Raw genomic sequence first — 17985 nt, 5'->3', positions numbered from 1 at the left:
ACAGTCACACTGCTCCCGGACTGCTTCCCACGAGCAAATGCGGACCTCAGCTGGCAAAGGTCCCTCCCTCTCCACCACCGTCCTGGAGCCCAGGGCTGTTTTTGCGGAGAGGCTCCTTCCTCTGCTGATTCGAACCCGCCTCTCTCTCCCCCGCAGGTGCTGAAAGGATTCCCCGAGTGCCTGCAGGCGGACATCTGCCTGCACCTGAACCGCAGCCTCCTGCAGAACTGCCGCCCCTTCAAGGGAGCCACCAAGGGGTGCCTGCGGGCGCTGGCCATGAAGTTCAAGACCACCCACGCCCCCCCGGGAGACACGCTGGTCCACGCCGGAGACGTCCTCACCGCCCTCTACTTCATCTCCCGAGGCTCCATTGAGATCCTGCGGGGGGACGTGGTCGTGGCCATCCTAGGTGAGGGGGCGCAGAGGGGGTCCTAGGGCAGATATTAATGTCACGCAGCAATCGGATGAAGGAAAACCGACTCCGCTTGGAATAAAAATTGTCCAGGCCAAAATATGGTCCCAAAGCTTTGCTTACGGAACTTTCTTCAAACAGACACAGAAACAAAGGGTGCTACAAGCTACATGCTTCTCCAGGCATAGGCTCAACTTACAAATATAAGACTACTTCAAACACACCAGGAATTGCAGGTCTGTCTCACCCCTGGAGCTGCTTTCTCTTCAGGCGGGGTGGGGGGTTGGACTAGATGACCCTTGGGGTCCCTTCCAACTCTACAATTCTATGCAAGACTCATTTGCTTGCCTTATTTTCTATGGTGGCTTGAGAACTAAGACAACTCCCTCAAAATGGAGATTTGTAACTGAATAACCCTCCCAGGTGATCTGAGGTTAAACACCTGCAAGAGCTAGCAGAGATACATCAGCAATTGATTATCAACTTGTTAGGCACCATGCAAGCTCCAATGGAAATTTCCATGTTCCCTTCAGCAATACACATACGGGGCTATTTTCCATTTCGATGTTCAATTAAACAGTTCTACTTAACATGACAAGAGAGATTGGAAGGCTCAAGGAGCAGAAGACCCACTGAATTTTGCTGCGTTTTATCTGGCTTGAGTCAGAATGGCCCCACCTCATGTTTCCAGCAGGATTTTTCAGGCCCTCATTGAGTCAGAATGTGAGGGGCTCATAGAATCAGAGGGTAGGAAGGGACCCCCAAAGGTCATCTGGTCCACCCCCTGCAATGAGGGAATGAGAGCCAAGGAACCCCTGGACCCCAGCTTGAAACCTCCAAGGAAGGAGAGTCTTCTGAGGTCGCCTGTTCCACGGTTAAATGACTCTCCCCATCCGAAAGATCTTTCCAATGAAGAATTCTTTGCAATTCTGTGATTTGGCAATTCTTTGGCTCTCCAGGCAGGGCTCAGAGAGACGGCCGTCTCTGAATCCCTGGAGAGCCATGGCTGCCGGTCAGTGCAGACCGCACTGAGAGAAACAGACCAGCAGCTTCTGACTCCCCGGTGATGAGGGTGATGGTGGTGATGAGGATGATTTTATTATTTTATTTTTATTATTTATACCCCACCCATCTGGCTGGGTTTCCCCAGCCACTCTGGGCAGCTCCCAACAGAATTAATGATGATAATAAAAGTGAGAAAACATTGGACATTAAAAACTTCCCTAAATAGGGTTGCCTTCAGATGTCTTCTAAAAGTCAGATACAGTGGACGCTCGGGTTGTGAACATGATCCGCGTGGGCAGCACGTTCACAATCCACAACCCACAGCGCCGCATCTGCGCACGCGTGGGTCGCGATTCAGTGCTTCTGCGCATGCACAACCGCCAAAACCCGGAAGTAACCTATTCTGGTTCTTCCGGGTTCGGCATGGTGCGCAACCTGAAATTGTGCAACCCAAAGCATCTGTAACCTGAGGTATGACTGCAGTTGTTTATTTCCTTGGCATCTGATGAGAGGGCATTCCACAGGGCGGGCGCCACCACTGAGAAGGCCCTCTGCCTGAAGAAAGGTTGCAATGATAGAAGTTTAAGGAAGGATGCCAGGCGTGGGGAAGGCGGACAGAGAGACTGTTTTCTCCCCCCTTGTAACACTCGAACTCCTGGGCATCCAAGGAAGATGAAAGCTGGAATATTCAGGACAGATCCTGCAGCCTCTTCTGATGCCCTTCTGCAAGGGGACGGGCACCCGAGCAGAGCTTGCTTCCGTGAGAAGCCTTGGCAGAAGACTCTCCTGGCAGGTCTCTCTGCCCGGTTTCCTCCAGAGGAAGCCAGGCCTCCCGGTGACCTCTCCTTCCCCTGGCTCCTGCTTCCAAAGTGGCCGGAGCCCAGGAGGAAGAAGCCACCCTCAAATAAATCGGGCCTCCTGTTCGCCCTGCAGAGACGAAATCCGGCTTAATGAGTCTCTGCTGTTCCTTCTGAGACGCAGCTGCCTCACCTGGGACCGAAGCAGAGCATCCCAGGAAGAGCAGCTCTTCTCGGCTCCCTGAACCCGCGTTGCTCAAAGCTGCCCATTTCTCCCCACCTCGTTCCTGCCCCCCTGCGACCTGCCTGAGACTCAGCACCACCCAGAACTGCCTCCCACCCTCAGCATCTAGGCTGCCACCAATAGCTTTGCTGGCAAGGAGGGAGGTCCCTGCTGCCTGGTGGAGATCGCCAGACACGCGCCCCACTCCTCAGTCTGCTGTCACTTTGCAGAGGGTTGGACTGGATGACCCCTGGGGTCCCTTCCAACTGTACAGTCCGATGATTTTGTGACTTGACCCCAAACGGCTCCTTTCCTGCACGAGCCATGTGGTCGCCAGGGCACAGGAAGGTTGGGACTGTGGCCCCAGCCAGCGCCAGCAGCAAGAAAGCTTGCCAGGAGCAGTGACGGGCAGAGAAGAGGCCCAAACGCAGCTGCCCCAGAACAGTAGAATTGGCAGGGACCCCCAGGGGGTTCTCCAGACCAACTCCCTCCAATGCTCAGTGACCCTCAGGGTCCCTTCCAGCCCCACAAGAAGCCTCTGCAATGCTGGAATCCCAAGCAAAGCTGCCACAGCCAATGACCATCCGATCTCTGCTTAAAAACCTCCAATGGATCATAAAATTATAGGAGGGGACCCTCAGGGGCCATCTATCCCAACCCCCTGCAATGCAGGAATCTCAGCTCAAGCACCCCCAACTAAGGAGAGGAACGTTTTCGCCTGCAGCCTAATGATTTATAATGAAGGCACCAGGCAAGCCTCCCTGGGGAGAGCATTCCACAAAGAGGGAGCCACTGCAGGGAAGGCCCCGTTCTCGTGTTGCCACCCTCCGGACTTCACATGGAGGAGACAACATGAAGAAGGACCTCAGAAGGTGATCTCAGGCTCTGGGTAGGTTCAGATGGAAAGAGGCGGTTCTTGAGGTATTGGGGTCCTGAGCAGTTTAAGGCTTTATACAGGGGTCAGCAAGGTTTATCTTGCCTGGGCTGGATCATTCCCACGGCGATCCCATGGCACAATTTTTGGTGTCTGCACAGACACAATTTTCGGCGCCGCAGAAGCGAGTCACCGCACTGCGCTAGTTTAGCGCAGCATGCAAGTGGGCAGCTCAGTTTGGGAGCAGCTTGTGGGCCAGTCAAACGACCTCCGTAGGCCGCTTTCGGCCCATGGGCCTTAGGTTGCTGACCCCTGGCTTTATAGGTCAAAACGGGCACTTTGAACTGGGCCCGGAAACTAATTGGTAGCCAGTGCAGTTGGACCAGGATCGGTGTAAGATGCTGAAACCGTCTTGCTCCGCTGAGCAACCTGGCCGCTGAATTCTGCACCAGCTGAAGTTTCTGAACAGTCTTCAGAGGCAGCCCTACGTAGAATGCATTGCAGTAATCTAACCTTCAGGATACCAGAGCATAGACAGCAGTGGTTAGGCTCTCCCTGTCCAGATAGGGCATAGCTGGGCCACCAGCCGAAGATGATGGAAGGCACTCTGGGCCACTGAGGAGCCACTGAAGCTGAGCCTGGGATCGTGGCCACAGAGGGAGAAGCGGGTGGAGGAGGGGCAGAGGGGGGTTTCTAGAGGAACAGCAGAGCCAGCTCTGGGTGCGAGAGGATGCTGAGGAGGGCAATCTCCTGTGTGGCCTTCTATGCGCCTCTCCCGGCTGCGCAAGGGCTCAGTTTGCCCCCTTCTCTTCCTCCCTCCCAGGGAAGAACGACATCTTTGGAGAGCTCAGTTTGCCCCCTTCTCTTCCTCCCTCCCAGGGAAGAACGACATCTTTGGAGAGCCCCTCAACCTGTACGCCCGGCCCGGCAAGTCCAACGCAGACGTGCGTGCCCTGACCTACTGCGACCTGCACAAGATTCACCGCGAGGACCTCCTGGAGGTGCTGGACATGTACCCCGAGTTCTCTGACCACTTCTGGTCCAACCTAGAGATCACCTTCAACCTGCGCGACGTGAGTTGTCGCCTCTGGGAGACCCGAGGGGGGTGGGCTTCTGTGGCCGGCCAGCTCAGGGCCAGAAAGGTGGGGGTCCTGGGAGACACTCCCCCCCCCCCGGTACGCTTTTCACGGCCACCCCTTCTCTTCCAGACCAACATGATTCCGGGGTCGCCCAGCAGCGACGAGATGAACGGCGGCTTCAACCGCCTGCGGCGCCGCAAGCTCTCCTTCCGCCGCCGCACCGAGAAAGGTGAGGAGGTGGGGGTTGGATTGGATGACCTCAAGGGGTCTCCCAACACCCGCTGTGCTCCCTTTCCCATGCTCCTACAGCAGCTACTTCTGGGTCTCTCAGCTGGGAGGAAATTTCTCCCCCTCCTCATTTAACCCCCGCAACGACCCTTCGAGGTAGGCCAGGCTGAGAGGAGGTAGGTGGATCTGAACCCTGGCCTTCCCCAGGTCCTAGTGCCTAACACTCTAACCACTGCACTGCCACTCACTGGATCTGGCCGGCCAATAACCTTTTCTCCTTCTCCGCACAGATGAGGAGATTCCGGGGGAAGGCAAAGCCCAGCCCAAAGTGCTGCACGTCGGCCAGAACTGCCAAGCTCCGGGGGCTCCCCGCGGACCCCCCAAATGGGACCCCTGCCTCAGCAGTTCCGTGGCATCCAGCCCGCCCTCCAGTGACGAGGAGGAGACCCCCGTCCCCGTCTCCAGCGCCCCAGAGCTGTCGCCTTTCCACCCCACGGACCCCGCCGGCCAGCCCCCCTCCCCTGCAGCCACGGACCCCAAACGCAGCAACGTCTGCAACCCACTCTCAGGTAGGACAGGATCAGAGCCGTAGCCGCGTGATCTTGCGCCCCTGGCAGAACCGTCCAGATTGTGCCCCCCAGCCACAGGCAAATTAACTTTTCTTTCCGCCTCTCCTCCAACCCCCCCCCCCCATTCAATTCACCCTCTATTAAAAACCTTTTCTTATGAGGCAATAAATTGATATTTATATTTATGGACATATTTTTAGCTGATTTTGCACACGACCCCATCGCCTGCACCCCTGGCGGGGGCCCACCTCACCACCCCCATCTACGGCCCTGGACAGGATGAGGCCAGGGGGGCAGGGGAAGTCCTGTTGCCGCAACCCCCAAATTAGCAGCCTAGAGGTTGCGATTCCTACCTGCCTTCTCCTAGTCTGAGATGATCAAAGCAAAGATGGCTTGTTTCCCTGGCAGAGTCCCCCCCCCCAAACTTCCTAATCCCAGGAACTCGTGAGACCAATGCAGCCCACATTTCCCAGGCAGTTTCCGTATGAGTTACTCTGGGTGTAAAGAGATGCTCCCTGAATCTCTCCCACATCCCTGAGGAAGGTGCTGGTCTCTCACAGCTCTGATCCTAAATTCCCAGTAGCATTGATACAGGTATCCTAGAACCCTGAGATTGGCAATCCCACACACCTCATGGATTTTATTCGGTAGCAGAGGAAATTCAAAGCACCGTATTTTTCGCTCCATAAGACGCACCTAGTTTTTAGAGGAGGAAAAGAAGAAAAAAAATATTCTGAACGAAACAATGGATGTATGATTTTTGTGGTTCATGCTGTGGCCACAGACCTGTGATCTGATGGTGAATTTGGAGTGACCCAATGTAAAAATCGTGAGGATCCATGGGCTTTTACCTCCCCCCTCCCAGGCAGCCTCCTTTATCTCCCTCCCAATCACTTGCCAATCAGCTGCTTCCTTTCAACACCCCCTTCCCTCTTGTTTGCCTTATTGTCTTTTCCTTAGCTGGAGCAGTTTTTTGCTCCTTTTCTTCTAATTTCTCTCCTTATTGCTTCCTGTTTCCCCCCTTTGCAAGTTTCCTGTCTTTACCTCCCCCCTTCCAGACAGCCTCCTTTATCTCTAGCGTCCCTTATCTCTCTCCTGATCAGCGACTTTGTTTCAACACCCCCTTCCCTCTTTCTAAAAAAAAAGAAAGCACGATCTGCTTTTCTCCCCTGGGCAATTTGGCTCCAGGGACCAGGCATTTGCTGGATAAGATGCACAGACCTTTCCCCTTACTTTTTAGGAAGAAAAAAGTGCATCTTATGGAGTGAAAAATACGGTATTGGTTTTGCAGAGCTAAAAATATACCACCCTTCACAGCATTTAAACTGGAAGTAAGGAACTAAGGCTGTGTAATCTTAGCCAGAGCTAGACATAGACATAAATAAAGCATGAAAAATATAATGTTTACTTACCTGAAAGTTTTGCACAGGATTCAGCAGAGAGCAATAATGAATACAAGGCAGGCAAAACTGCTTCTAAGTTACTAAAAATACATGGCTGAGATCAAAGATGGTGCCTGTGCTTGGGAGATCAGACCTTGCATCTGATCCCAGGCTACACGACAAGAAAGAGAGTGTTCTTCAGGTGGAAGTACAAAAGGTTAAGAGCCCTTGTCTTTTCCCTGCCTGTGCAAACAAAGGATGTCACTTCACTAAATGCCCTCTAGGAATTAAAGGACTCTCTGGGTCTTAACCCCTTCATGTGCCTGTTTAGCAAACCTAATTGTCAATTACTTTTCCAGTATAAACCCAATTACACAAATTAGTTCCAAATTAATACAATTTTGTTAAGAGGCTTCCCGTGCACCTTTCTTGATGGATCTTTATGATCTAATATTACGGCATTTCATATTCTTATTTATTTCTATTACATTCCATTTTTCAAAATTAGTGCATGATTAACAGCTGCACTCTTAGTGATTTCGTGTTACTATATTATTTAACTTCCCAAAAAAGGTTTCAAGTGAGGAAGCAAAGCTTTTTCCTTTTTGTCCTGCATGCGCCACATCCCAAAGTCAGTTGTGAGCCTCTCCTTACTCCCCCTGTTGTTGTATTCCAGCTCCTTCCCATAATACTCAAGCAATTCCAAATTCCCTTCCGCTGGCAAGTCAGCAAGTTCCAGAGATTTGCCATTTCTTCCTCCGGCTGGGAAGGGAGGCGAAAGGCGACTCCATTCCTCTTCCAAGATCCCAAAGCCTTCATGCCACTTTCCGCAGCATTTTGCTTTTTAAACAACATCTCCATGATCTCTTTTTGGGGTTGGGGGTGGGGGTGGGGCAGGCTCTAACTCCCAGTGGCATCCTTCCAAAGAAAACAACCAGCCCCCACCCCCACTTTACTCCTTTCAAGTCACACACAGCTTTACATCTTCTTTTAAATATCTTTGCAACATTGTACATCAAACCATCCTCTCTTGTATATCATAAAATCCAATATTAGGAGAGGGTTGCCGGATCAAAAATGTAAAAACTTCCATAAAATGTAGCAGAGAGCCCCCCCCCCCTCCTCCAGGACAAGAATATTCTCCCAATTTCAAACCTCCGTTTCATGCAGCGGATTTTTCACAGTTATAACGTCCATCTCCTCTGTTGTGTGTGCCTATTCTTTTTTTATATATATAAAAAATGATATTTATTGAGAATTTAAAATTACAGAGAAAAAAAGGAAAAGGAAAAAAGATAGACAAAAAAAGAAATTAAACAATACAAGTCAATAAAAAGACAAAAAACAAAACACACAATACATCAAAACCAAGAACAAAAACAAACAAAAAATTTAAAAACAAATCCAATATTCCCAAATCTTTATCTTTCATTAACTTGTTTCATCAACCTCCTTAAAACTTATTTATACTTAATTCCTTTTAGCATTTCTACTAAAGCCAAATAGTTTCATTCCAACATTTTTTCTAACACTCATTAATTTTAGAATAATTCTCTAAATGAATTTTTAAACTTTCTTCCAATCTTCATCCATCGTCTCTTCTTCCTGGTCTCGGGTTTTGTCAGTCCTTTCTATCCCTTCCATCTAGTCCATCAACCTGGTGACCTTCTATCCGAGGCTCTTAAGTCTTTTCCATGTCCCTTCTGCAGGTCTTCTTCATGTTTATACCTGCACTTTGTCTTCTGCTGATCTTATTCTTAATTTCCTTCCTTTCTCACTGAGGGGTAGATCTCGGGGAGACTCCAACTTGACAATGTCTTTATTCCTTCTCGACAGGTCAGCCCATTCTCCATAGTCAGCACTGAAATCCAAAAGATATTTGAAGGCATGTTTCAAAGTCCCTCCAAGGTTAAGGGCCCCCATGACTCCAAACTCCCCCTGGCCCAAAACCAGATCCCAAAAGTCAAAACATCCCTGCATAGGGGGATCTATCCAACTTCCCATCTCCAAACCAAACAGTACTCCATCTCTCCAAATCTGACTTTCTCCAGGTTCAGTCGTCAGAAACAACAACCTATGTTCCTGCAAGGCCGCGGCTCTCTCCATTTCTATTACTTGAGGTTCAGCAACAACCTCCTCCTTTGTCTTCTGCACAACTTGCCCTGTCAAAGCAAGTTCCTGGGTTGGTTCCTGAGTGGTTTCTATATAGGAATTCACTGTTTGTCCAAAATTGCTAACTGCAACAGTCATCAAATCCATCTTCTCATGTAGCTGTTCCAGTAGAGCGCTTGTCTTGCAAAAAGCAAGCACTAAGGCTTCTTCTGGGCACATTCTTGTTCAAGGTCAATGTCTGGTTCTTACGATCTTTAATCTCTACAGCTGTAGAATTCCCCAGGTCGACTCCAGCAACAGTTTCAAGAGCTCCCTCTAGAGGAAACAATTTCTGTTTGTATCCGTCTTTTTAAAAGCAGATCCAGCAACAAAATTCCTTTCGTTTTTCAGATATTTTGTTCCTTTTAAGTGCAAAAGGAAACATTGGAATCAATATGTTTCTCTTTTTTAACTATCTGTCAAAAAACGTTTTATTCACAGTCAATGAACTTCCCCAAAGCGTCTGTCTCTGACACCCCGTTCCCAGGTTCAAAACGGTGGAAATTTAACTTTCTTTACTCTCTCTATTGCAGGTTTAAACAGTCTAAGTTTCCCCTCCCTCTTCTCCTGCTTCCAAGGGGGGTTTGGTAGTTTTAACTGATGGAAATTTAGTCCTTTACAAACGACTTTCCAGACTTTAGCTTGCAATGTCTTTGCTTCAATCTATTTACAAAAGCGGAAGGCGGACTTCCTGTTTAGACCTTCCTGCTTCGGTGCCAAATTAAGATGTTTCATAGTCCAATTTTCCGTTCTACTCACGGGTAGTTGTTTAAAGTCCAATTGTCCACAGGAAAAAGCCAGCGCTCTCCGGCAACAGCAATGCGGCTTCACTCCGTGAAAAGAGCAATCGATTTGAAGCACCGCGCCGCTCACCCCACGTTGCTCTGGATCCCCGAAACCGGGTTTCCCCATGAGTAGGGGAGGCGCAAAAGGTGCCAGCCGAATCCCACATCCACAGGCTTCTCCCGCCTGTGGTTTTTGGTGGGTCTCTGCCTCGCCGTGGCGGTCCAGACCCTAATTCCCACGAAGCGGATTCCTCCCGATCAGAGGAAATCCGCCATTGCCGGAGGCGCTAACCCGGAAGTCCCCGTTGTGTGTGCCTATTCTTAATGCCAATTCAAACCTGATTATAAAGAGAGCTTCTGCATCCAATGGCAATTTGGGGGGTTTGCATCAGGCGAAGTGTGTGGCTTCCACCGCCTCTGCCTACCCCCCCCCCCCGCTGACCTGTGATTAAACTGAGGGGTTTAGGGGGTGGCTGAACCCTTTCCACCCTCTTTTCCTCAACCTGTGTCTTTCTCTGATGTTGAGGGAGCCGTCGCCGTGAGGCAGGACAGGAACCGGAAGCCAGCAAACACAATTGCCATTTTGACTGCAGAGTTTTCCACACTTGGGTGCTCAAAGTAGGGAAGTTCATTCAGAATAAAATACAGTGGACGCTCGGGTTGCGAACGTGATCCGTACGGGAAGCACATTCGCAACCCGCAGTGCTGCGTATACGCATGCGCGGGTTGCGATTTGACGCTTCTGCGCAAGCGCCAAAACCCAGAAGTAATCAGTTCCAGTACTTCCGGGTTCGGCACAGTGTGCAAACTGAAATCGCACAACCCGAAGCGTCTGTAACCTGAGATATGACTGTACAGAGGAAAAGCAGGAAGAAGGTCGAAGCAGAACACAAAATAATACCAGAGCACCCCAACTCTAAAACCAAACTGTAAAATTTCTGGCTGGAGATATTAGTTGCCAAGCCTGGTGACCAGACATCTCCACTTCCTTGCAAACGGCCAGTTGCCTGGCTACTTTCGAACGCTGTGGGTGGCCCCCCGCCAGGGATTCTTCCGATGACTCTTTGGGGTCCCTTCCAGCCCCCCCACACTCTGCCTTCTCTCCCCCCTCCTCCTCTCCGCAGGGGCCTTTTCAGGCGTGTCCAATATCTTCAGCTTCTGGGGGGAGAGCCGTGAGCACCCGTACCAAGAGCTGCCCCGCTGCCCCGCCCCTGCCCACACCGCCCTCAACATCCCACTGGGCAGCAGCGCCCCCCTCGGCCGGAGGCAGCGCTGCGAGCTGGAGGCTCGCTTGGACCTGCTCCAGAAGCAGCTCAACAGGTATTGGAGGGGGGCGGGGGGGAGCTCCCATCAGGGCTCCCTCGGGAGGGGGGGCAGAGATTTCCCCCCAGGAACTCTGGGCGGCTCCCAACAAATTTAAAATAGAAGAAAACATCAAACATTAAAAGCTTCCCTAACAAGGCTGCCTTCAGATGTCTTCTAAAAGTCATATAGTCGTTAATCTCCTTGACATCTGGTGGGAGGGAGTTCCACAGGGCGGGCGCCACTACCGAGAAGGCCCTCTGCCTGGTTCCCTGTAACCTCACTTCTCACAGGGAGGGAACTGCCAGAAGGCCCTCGGTGCTGGATCTCAGTGTCAGGGCAGAACGATGGGGGTGGAGACGCTCCTTCAGGTATACAGGACCGAGGCCGTTTAGGGCTTTCAAGTTCAGCACCAACACTTTGAATTGTGCTCAGAAACTTCTTGGGAGCCAATGTAGGTCTTTCAGGACTGGTGTTATGTGGCGTCCGCGGCCACTCCCAGTCACCAGAACCTGGTGTGCCTTAAAAATAGGAGAGCAAAGAGCCCGAAGACAGAGGGCACGTAGCAGCACCCATAAAGGAGGTGATGATGATGACGAATGAGGAAGTGGGAGAGATTGGGGAGGTGGAGATTCACTCGGGACAACGCCATTATCCAAGAGGCTGGGTTCTATAGCCTCTGTGTGTAAAGAGTGAAATAAAAAAGGACGGTAAGAAACTTTTCCTTGTCTTTATACTTTCCTGGGCAACCAGCTGGGAGCCGCTGACAGCACCCTGACAGCTGTGGTTCCAGCACTGCAAAGGGGTTAGACTAGATGTCCCTTGGGGGCCCCTTCCAACTCTACAGTTCTGTGTTTCTCTTCTCCCTCCAGGCTGGAGAGCCGCCTCACCGCGGACGTGTCGGCCATCCTGCAGCTTCTCCAGCGTCAGGCTGTGCTGGTGCCTCCTGCCTACAGCGCCGTCTCCTCTCCGCTGCCTCCAGTGGCCCCGGGCCCCGGGCCGGCCCCAGGGGAGCCCCCCCTGCCCATCAGCCCCACCCGGCCTCAGGCGCTCCACACCCCAGCTCAGGTGAGGGGAGGGAGGCAGCCAGGCAGGCAAAAGACTGGCATTTGCAGCCTGGCCAGCTCCAGGGATTTGGCCAAGGCTGGAGCAAGCAGAGGCATGTCTGCCTCCAACGCTGGTCAGAGAGGAGGGGAAATGATGTCACGCAAAGCCCTCTCTACCAGTTGCCTTTCTATGGTCTCAGGCTCTGCCTAAGCAATACAGCTCAAATGACTCAGCTACATTAGTCAAAAAACAGCCTTTTAAATGCATTATAGACATGCAACACCAGATGGCGCTGTAGAGCACAAAACTTTTCTATGCAATTTCACATAGCGGGCTTTTTTCTCTTTTGTTATAACTGTAGCCTTATTAGACTTTACCGATTGATGGGCTCTGTGTTGCTCCCAGACGGGAGGAAGGAAGTCAAATGACACCGAGGGTTGGTTCAGAGAAAGAGTTCTTTATTTCTGTGCTCCGGAGCAGCAGAAAGGCACTTGCGTGGTCAGTCCACAGCAAGTCCAAAGAAATGAGAGATTACATGCAGTATATAGATCCTCCAGGCACCCTCTCCCCCAGGAATCCATCCACGTCAGCTTATACACGCAGGTTGACATCACAGATGTTCCTGCTCTGGTATTTTTAACCATAAAAGGGTGTTCCTTCCTGTATTCTTGACCATATAAGGGTATTTCTGTTCCTATGCTCTTATCTTGGAGCAAGAGGTCACCAACTCCAAGAACACACTCTGGCGCTGTTCCCGGACTAGGTCTGTGCGTCAGAGTGTGGTAAGGTAAGACTCAGACATGTCATCCCACTGGAACAGCCAAGGTCATCCTTTGCCGTGACTGATAAAGGAGAGAGCTTTGTTTATACAGCTGTGTTCTTGTTATGCATTTGCTCAACAGCTCAAGTTAATGCATTTTAGAAATGCTCTCTTGGAGAAAGAAGAAAAGGGGGGGGGGTTGAGTCAGTTTCAAACTGACTGCACAGAAACCTATTCCTTCATAACAATTAGTTATTTATAGCGGGGGTTTTCCTGTGTGTAGATCCACCCTTAGCCGCTTCTCGTGGTAACTAGTAAGAATATGCATTTGTTAGGTTAGGCTGCTAATCTCCCACAGGGGAACAAGATGCTAGACTAGGCGGGATCCTGGTCGGATCCAGCAGGCTCTCCTGACATTCTGAAGTGGATTCCCCACTTCCCAGGAATTTGCAGTGCAGCTCTTGGCTCTCAAAAGACACCAAAATGTGTTGCGGGGGGGGGGGGGAGAGAATTTTAGAATAAACTATGGTTAGAAATAAGTGAATGGAGATAAAAATGGAATTAAGGGCAGGACGATCACATCTTACGTGGGACTTTGGTTCCAGGGGTCTCATGTGTGTGCCCCCAACCCCTTGGAGCCCCCCTGACAGCTATTGGGTGAGGAAGAGAGAGGATTCTCGTACCCCTGGGGGTCCCTCCTCCTCCTCCTGGACTGACTCTGTCTCCTCTTTTTCTCCCCCCCCCTTTCAGGTTTCCCATTTCCCGGGACCCTGCATGGACTCAGCCCAGCCCCGGGACGTAGTGCTGCTGGTGGACCCGCTGCCCCCCGCCCCCCCTCGGCGCCTTTCGCTCCCAGGGCAGCTGCCTGCCCCCCCTCGGCCACCGGCCCCTCCGGACCTCTCCGCGGACTTGCACAGACACTGCTCGGACCCTGGCAGTTAATGGACTTTGCAGAGGCGGCCCCAGCGGAGGGCCTTTTTGGGAGTTGGAAGTGGCCCCCACCCATCGTGGTCGGAGAGGGGGGCGCACCATGAGCCTCAAGGATGGTGGTGATTGGCTGCCCAGGGGGCGTGGCCAGAGGAGGGGCAGCCCCCCACCCACTGTGATGTTAGCTGGCCTAACAGGGGTGGGCCAGTCACCGTGGTGACCACCAGGCGATTGGCTGGTGCGGATGGCGGCGAGCGGACTAGTTGCTTGCAGGAGTAGCGGTTGTAATAATGACTCATAACAACTATTATTAATAATACTGATAAGGGTTAGAATCCCCTCCCTTGTGATCCCCAAACATATCAGACCAGCAGGACATGCAGAGCCACCCGTGGGTCCAAGGAGGGGCCGGGGGGGAGGGAGGAAGCTGGGGGGCACCCAAGGGGTCCAGGGAGACGGCGGGGCTGCATTGGGGTGCCAGGAGAGGGAGGCTCCCCCTGTTTGGCCCTGGTGGGTCCTTCTGGGGTCTCTCCTAGCTTAGAAGCACAGAACGGTAGAGTCAGGAGGGATCCCCCAGGGTCATATAATAATAATAATAATAATAATAATAATAATAATAATAATAATAATAATAATAAATTATTTATATCCATCCCTCCCCAGCCGAAGCCGGGCTCAGAGCGGCTAACAACAGTAAAATAATACAGCATTCTAAAATCAATTCATTATAAAATCAGTTCAAATCAAATTAATGGCAACCATCGGGCTAGAGTTCTGTGAGAATTGCCAGAGTTGGTGGTCAGACTGTGCCTTGGCCAAAGGCCAGCTGGAACAGCTCTGTCTTGCAGGCCCTGCGGAAAGATGTCAAGTCCCGCAGGGCCCTGGTCTCTTGTGACAGAGTGTTCCACCAGATCGGGGCCACAGCCAAAAAAGCCCTGGCTCTAGTTGAGGCCAGCCTAACCTCTCTGTGGCCTGGGACCTCCAAGATGTTTTTGTTTGAAGACCGTAAGGTCCTCTGTGGGACATCCCAGGAGTGGCAGTATGAGGGTCCTAGGCCATATAGGACTTTAAAGGTGGAAACCAGCACCTTGAACCTGACCTGTACTCCACCGGGAGCCAGTGCAGCTGGTATAGCACCAGGTGAATGTGATCTCGCAGCGAAGACCCCATAAGGAGTCTCATTGCAGCATTCTGCACCCGCTGGAGTTTCTGGGTCAGTCTCAAGGGCAGCCCCACGTAGAGCGAGTTACAATAATCCAGTCTGGAGGTGAGCGTCACGCGGATCACAGTGGCCAGATCAGGGTGAGAGAGGTAAGGAGCCAACTGCTAGTCCAACCCCTTGCAATAATGGGGAGGGGGTCTGCCCCACTCCCAGCCCCCATCTGCCTCTGTGGGTGCCCACTCATAGCCATTGACCCTTGGTGGGGGGACACCTAGAGCCAGCCCTCTGGAGTCAGGGTGGGGGGCCCCCATGAAGCCCCACTTCAGATGCAAGCCCTTCCCATTGACTCCAGTCTCACCAGTCATTCTAGTGGGTCCATCTTCCGTGGGGGGCGATGGGGAGGAGGGCCACAGCAGGCAGGTTTTGAGCTGTGGACTCACACCAGCACCTCTCCCAGTGCAGTGTGGGGCTGCAGGGGGGCCCACAGAGCTAGGAAGGAGATGAGGTGGGGGGCAGGAGAGAGGGAGAGGCTGGGGGAGGACCTGGAAGAGAAAATGACCCCCCCACACACACCTGACAGGAGTCAAAGGAAAGTGAGTAGTCCTCCCCCCATAGGCTCCCCACCAGAGGTGAGATCCCCCAGGAGAAGCTTAATCTGTGGGGCAGCCCCTCTCTAAAGGCAAGTGGGGGCTTGTGCACAGTTCCCAGGTTTGGTTGTCTGAAAGGGCTTCTTCCGCCCCCCCCCCCCGGCTGATTTCCTCTCCCTCCCCCTGTGGGAAAACTTCCTGATCTTCCTGTCCTTTCATTTCACTGCATATAGGGAGCAGGGCTGCATCTCATCTGAGTGACCCCTACTTTTCTCTCTGCCCCCCCATAAGATCCACAGCCCCCAGAAATAGGAGTTGGGGCAAGGAGGTTGTGCTGGCTGCATCTCCCGAGGGGGAAGCATTGGTTAAACTCTTCCCCACAAGCAAGACACTTTCTTCCAAAGTGGGGGCAAAGGCGTTTCTTTTTCCATCAGTGGGGGGCCCATTTCCTTGAACGCCACGGGTGCTCCCAAGGGCCTTGCGCCCTCCTGCCCCCCCTGGACCCTCCTGTCTACATGCACGTGACACCCCATCTCCCCCCGCCCACCTGCATGCTGTACTCAGCATTAGGAACCGATGCCCAATAAACTTCGAGTTGGATGCCTGCCCTGCCACGCTTTCTGTGTGTTTGATCCACCTGCATAGGGAGGGGGGCGGGGGCGCTTGGGATATGGCAGCCTCAAAGAGGTGGCAACCCTTGAGTTCTGCAAATGGCACTGGGATGGGGGGGGGGGGAGGACCAGCCATGCAATGCAAACTCCGAGTGGTTCCTTTGAGACCAGATTTGTTTCATGCTAAGCAGGAACGCAAGGGACGTGGGTGGCGCTGTGGGTTAAAACACAGATCCTAGTACTTGCTGATCAGAAGGTCGGCGGGTCGAATCCCCGCGATGGGGTGAGCTCCCGTTGCTTGGTCCCTGCTCCTGCCAGCTTGGGTCCATTGTTGTTCAACGTTTTTATAAATGATTTGGATGAAGGAATTGAGGAGATGCTCATCAAATTTGCCCAAAAAAAAGGGTGAATGCTTTTCTCTGCTGCATCAACAGAGGTCTTGTGCCAGGTCAAGCGAGGTCATAGTCCGTCCTCCCTCTTCTGCCCTGGTCAGACCACGTCTGGAGTCCTGGGTCCAGTTCTGGGCTCAGAATTGAAGAAGGATGTTGACAAGCTGGAAGGTGGGTGGGGGAGGGCGACCAGGATGATGAAGGGTCTGGAACTAAGCCTGATGAGGAACGGTTGAAGGAGTTGGGTATGTTTACCTTGGAAAAGAGGAGACTGAGGGGAGACAGGAGAGCCACCTTCCCATATCTCAAGGGCTGCCACATGGCAGATGGAGCAAGCTTGTTTTCTGCTCCAGAGGGTAGGACTCGAACCCATGGCTTCAAGTTACAAGAAAGGAGATTCCGACTCAACACCAGTAAGAACGGTCGTCTCCCTTGGCAGGGGGTGGACCCTCCTTCCTCGAGGGTTTCTAAGCAGAGGTTGGATTCCTTTCATGCAGATTCCTGCTTTCCCGGGAGTTGGGACAGCAATAAGTAACCACACAAACCCCTGTGTTGCAAAGAGAACGTCAGCAATGTCCAGGCAACACAAAGACCGTGTACATACGCAGTAGAGAATCTTTATAGAATTCCTTCAAACCATAAATTCCTTCCAACCAGTAAATTCCTTCAAACGGGGGTTGGGCTAGATGATCCTTGGGGTCCCTTCCAGCTCTACAATTCCACTCCCACAAAAGGTGTGACAGACGCCCCCTCAGAAGGCTTCGCCTGAAGGGGCCAAGGGCTTTGCGGCCAAAGTGCATCACTTGTCACTTATTTGAATGGTTGGTTGCATTTATATCTCGCTTTTCCTCCAAGGAGCATACCTAGCTTTCCTCCTCCCCATCTTATCCCACAACAACCCCATGAAATAGGTCAGGATGAGGCCTTACTGGCCCCCAAGGCCACCCACTGATATTCATGGCTGAGCGGGAGGATTTGAACCTCCCAGGTCCTGGCCTGACTCTCCAACCACTACACCCCATAAAATTGCATTTGCCCTTTGGGTGATCATTCGCTCGGCTTGGAGAGGTCTCTTGGGAGCTCCCCACAGACCCTCTTAGTTTTGCACCCCACCCCGAATAGTTTGGCATTGTCAGGAAACCCCCGCCTTAAAAGGGGGTCCCCATATCAGGAGTGAATCTACTCTGAAACAAATGGAGCTTCAGCTTCAGGGTTCCAGAAGCAACTTGAGTTCACGTTTCTTAACAATTTGGGGTCAGGAAGACCCAGTTGGAGTCACACAACTCAAACCAAGAGTTTGAGAGTCAGTTCAAGCTTCAGGAGCCCCCTACCTATGGGGCCGCCTCTCCTGGTCTGCCCCACGGAGGACCTTAAGGTCCACAAATGACAACACTTTGGAGGTCCCAAGTCGCAAGGTGGTTAGATTGGTCTCAACCAGGGCCAGGGCCTTTTCAGTACTGGCCCCGACGTGGTGGAACACTCTGTCCCAAGAGACCAGGGCCCTGCAAGCCAGAGCTGTTCCGCCTGGCCTTTGGTTTGAACTCAGTCTGACCCTTATGTTCCCCTCCCCTTACGGTTTTGATCTATGGGCTACTTTTAAAATGAGGCTGCATATAAAATTGCATTTTAACCTGTATTTTAAATTGGTCCCCCCCCCATTATGTTTTTACTGTAATTTTATTGGTGTTAGCTGCC

The 17985-nt window shown here is 52.0% G+C and overlaps 2 protein-coding genes across 3 annotated transcripts in view; both read left to right on the top strand.

Moving 5' to 3' along the window:
• Positions 1 to 14144, top strand: part of KCNH2 (potassium voltage-gated channel subfamily H member 2) — an 83653-nt gene extending 69509 nt beyond the window's left edge. The window contains exons 9-15 of the mRNA XM_081164188.1: positions 157 to 409; positions 4191 to 4384; positions 4520 to 4619; positions 4909 to 5187; positions 10630 to 10825; positions 11680 to 11875; positions 13365 to 14144. Coding sequence (XP_081020314.1) covers positions 157 to 409; positions 4191 to 4384; positions 4520 to 4619; positions 4909 to 5187; positions 10630 to 10825; positions 11680 to 11875; positions 13365 to 13556 — 1410 coding nt within the window. The 3' untranslated portion in view covers positions 13557 to 14144. The remainder of the gene's footprint in view (positions 1 to 156; positions 410 to 4190; positions 4385 to 4519; positions 4620 to 4908; positions 5188 to 10629; positions 10826 to 11679; positions 11876 to 13364) is intronic.
• The window catches only part of LOC308569938 (autophagy-related protein 9A-like), a 266030-nt gene that overhangs the window by 161946 nt on the left and 86099 nt on the right, over positions 1 to 17985 (top strand). The window lies entirely within an intron of this gene.

This window comes from Podarcis bocagei (genome assembly GCF_964188305.1).
Source record: "Podarcis bocagei genome assembly, chromosome: 12".
NCBI lineage: Eukaryota > Metazoa > Chordata > Lepidosauria > Squamata > Lacertidae > Podarcis > Podarcis bocagei.
This window is presented reverse-complemented; position numbering and strand designations above follow the sequence as displayed.